The sequence below is a fragment of the Tarenaya hassleriana genome, unplaced genomic scaffold, assembly GCF_000463585.1.
Source record: "Tarenaya hassleriana unplaced genomic scaffold, ASM46358v1 Cleome63, whole genome shotgun sequence".
Lineage (NCBI taxonomy): Eukaryota > Viridiplantae > Streptophyta > Magnoliopsida > Brassicales > Cleomaceae > Tarenaya > Tarenaya hassleriana.
Window position 1 is genome coordinate 636,531 of NW_010968819.1, and position 3,402 is coordinate 639,932.

The following is a 3,402-nucleotide window of genomic DNA, read 5'->3' on the forward strand; positions in this document are numbered from 1 at the left end:
AGTGCGGACCGTCCGTTCTATCCTCATAGAACGGACGGTCTGCGTGTTGTCGTGGACCGTCCGTTCTGCTTCCCAGAACGGACGGACCACGCATCCGGACCGTCGGGTCTCGACCCGTCCGACTCGGTTTTCCGTCGTTTTCTCTCGTGCTTTTGTCCTTCCCTGTGTGTGTGACCCTGTAGGCTCATTCGACATAGCAGTATAACCCAGAATCTCCATTCCGGTAATATAAGTCATAGGCGGTCTCTAGCAAGACACTATGACTACCTATCTCGAATAGAGTTTGTTTGTGATCATACGAAAGCCAGTGATGATTCCGACTGATGATCCTTTTGTATCGGGATATCATATGTCGAACATAAGGCATGGACAAACCACCTTATCTGATTCGACTGCTTTCTCGTTCACTGAGTTCGACTGTCTGAAATAGACGACGTTCGTCTATAGTGCGGCCACACATTTCTACAGTCTTGCTCACACGAGGGGCCCAGCGATATCTCTCTCTTTTACGAGAGGTACAAATCCCGTCTTGACTATCTACAATCCAGTACATGATTCGTTTCGTACCTGATACACGCCTTTATAGTCCTCCTGTTACGCAGGACGTTTGACGTAATCAAAGCACGCAACTCCTCATGTTGGATTCTGTAGATATCTCAGGTCTTAGGATTCAATCATGGAATCGTCGTATGAGATTCAAGTCATGACGCTAGTCCATGTGACAATCTCATGCGGGTCAGTCCAGTATTTCATTCTGCAACGAATACCTATGATTGTGATCGTATCCAATACCTATGATCATCTCTGTGATCATCAATCACAGATCATACTAGTCTTATTATGTCGTTATTCCCATAATGACACAAGACTAGGGAGTTTAGTATCATTCCTAATGATACATGGATTTCATAACAGATCTAGCATGCAAGAACATGTAATGAATAAAATACTCTCATAAAACCACATAGAAAGTATCAATACATCGAATGTATCTGAACAAAGCTCATAATCAGTACATCATAGAGCACTAAACCAACACAAACCGCTCATTGAGCCTAGACGAGATCTAGGGTTGCACGTGGTGTGCACTGCACACAGTGTGTTTGCTGCTGGTAGAATTTCTTGTGGTATTGGGGTTTTACTCAGGGGGAGTGAAACTGGGTGGGTTGAGTGCTACTTGGAAAGGATTGAAGTGTACTTGACACATATAAAAAAAATAGAATCATTTTGGGAATTCGTCTGTTTCAATATTGTGTGAGAGTGTTTTAATTGCACATCACATCCCGTTCTCTCGGCTTCGAATGATCGTGTAGTGTGTTGATCATTCGGAATATCTCTCGAAACCTGAGAGGTCGAGTCTTCGACATCCTGGAGAGCTCCTTCCGTTATGCTCCCATCCTCGTCCAAGTCCAAGCCGCTAGCTCCGATGTCCTCATCATTCCCTCCCCCTTGCAAAGATTTCGCCCTCGAAATTCTATTTTCTGCAACAAAAGGAAATGTATCAGCCACCTTAAACATAGAGGACACCTTATACGTACCTTGGTCTCGGCGGATGTGCTCGACATCATATTGCTCTTCTTCTCGTGTTCTTCCTCGATCGAATGGCTCGTATTGCTTGATTGTTTTTGGGTTTATAGCGGTTCTAATCCTTGAATCATCCATGCATCTATGATAAAAGTATTTGGCTTCGTGTGCTCGGATGAGGCTTTCGATGGTCAATGTTAGAATTGCCTTAATCTTCTTTTCGACCATACACAAGTTCTACAATCTAGTAGCAAAATCTAGGACAACAATGTTAGTGCAACTTGTGTTCTCATCAAATGGCTTCCTTTGGTTATATACAAGAATAAAGATCAGAACGAAGTTACCGCGTAAGGCTCTTGAAGTAAGGAACATGACCCAAATGTGTGTTCGAGTGTTGGTGGTGTCGTAAGGACGGATCAAGTTCTCCACATTTGTACACTTTCCTCGTTCGAATGGTGCGTCCTTCTTTGGTTCCATGGGCATTAAAGTGATCATGCTTATTGGGTGCCCATTGAGTTGATGGTAATGAATGCAGAATTTGATCTTGGAAAATGCACGTAGTTGCCTCTTCTTGCACTTCTTTGACCCTTTCATCAAAATGTAGTACTTGCGAACAATTAACAAGATCTAGAAAAACAACCTCATTAGTGTAGTATGTGCATCCCTTGAGAACTTTATATAGGTAATCCATTTGGAAAGTTCGCATTTGTTGCTCAAGATTCATAACATACTCATCAAAATATGAATCATACACAAGAATAAAAGTAGGAATGAAATTATCGGTTGCTCCAAGTTTTTGACTTATGGTGCAAGTGCGGTCGTTGGTGATGTCATTCGTCATCGTCGAAGGTTTGCTTACCACCTTGAAGCCATCATTTTCCTTCTTGGACGTGACTTTTATTTGCTCAAACCAATCCAATCGTATCATTCCTATCTCTCATTTGACTTCGTTCAAGTTCTCGCCTACTATCACATTCTCCGATTTATCGGCTTCTTCATTGCTTTTCATCACTTTTGTGTTGTTGGAGTCCTCAATGATTTCCTTGCCTCCGAATGCCTCTTTCTTGACGCCACGCATCTCTCCGTTTGCATTCGCAGCACTTTTGGGTACTTCTTTTATCATGAGGTCGGGATCTTCGACCGGTTCCCCTTTCTCTTCGTTCACGTACTCTATTTCCTTCTTGGACATAACCTCATACGTCTCTTCAAGATTTACCACAGCCTCAACTATGGAGTTTGATTCCCCGTCATCCTCGATAATGGTTTCTCGTTGGTTGAGACATTCTCATGCCAAATGATCTTGGTCCCTACACTTAGAACAAATAACCTCATGTTTATGATTAATATATGAGGAAAACGTTTTGTTACCTAGGGCGGTGACCGCCTTTGAAGATACGGTTGAGTCCTCCTTGTGTCGAACATCATGATTCTTCGCCTTGTCTTTGTCTTCGATTTTGACAAAGCTATTGCTTAGTGGTTTTTGTGCTTGTGTGTGCCTCCTTGTCGGTGCTTTGTTCATGTGTTGCTCTATTTTAATCGCCGAATGCACGAGATCCTGTAAGTCATGATAGACCTTTTGTTCTACCTTTCTTGTTATTTGGTCTTGCAAACCATCGAGAAAGTGTGCCATGAGAGCTTCTTCGTCGTCGTCGATTTTCAAGTAAATGAGGAGCTCTTCAAATTCTTCGAAGTATCCCTTAACTGTCTTGTCTTCCTGCATGATGTTATCAAATCTATATTGCAATTCACGAAGATAATGTCGAGGGACATACCTTTTTCGCATGAGGATTTTCATCTCCTTCCAAGTGGAAACCGGATCATAATGTGCACGGCGTCGATTGCTTTCTTCTCGTTCCCACCATGTGAGAGCATCCTTCG

At 42.7% G+C, this 3,402-nt stretch overlaps 1 protein-coding gene across 1 annotated transcript; it reads right to left on the reverse strand.

The window, feature by feature from the left end:
• Positions 1–1,892: 1,892 nt before the first annotated feature.
• Positions 1,893–3,388, reverse strand: LOC104800016. Its single transcript, XM_010522718.2, has 2 exons — positions 2,893–3,388; positions 1,893–2,831 (listed from the first exon to the last, which is right to left on the reverse strand). Exons 1-2 carry the CDS (start codon positions 3,317–3,319, stop codon positions 2,752–2,754), a joined length of 507 nt encoding a protein of 168 aa, XP_010521020.1. The 5' UTR covers positions 3,320–3,388; the 3' UTR covers positions 1,893–2,751.
• Between the last annotated feature and the right edge of the window lie 14 nt (positions 3,389–3,402).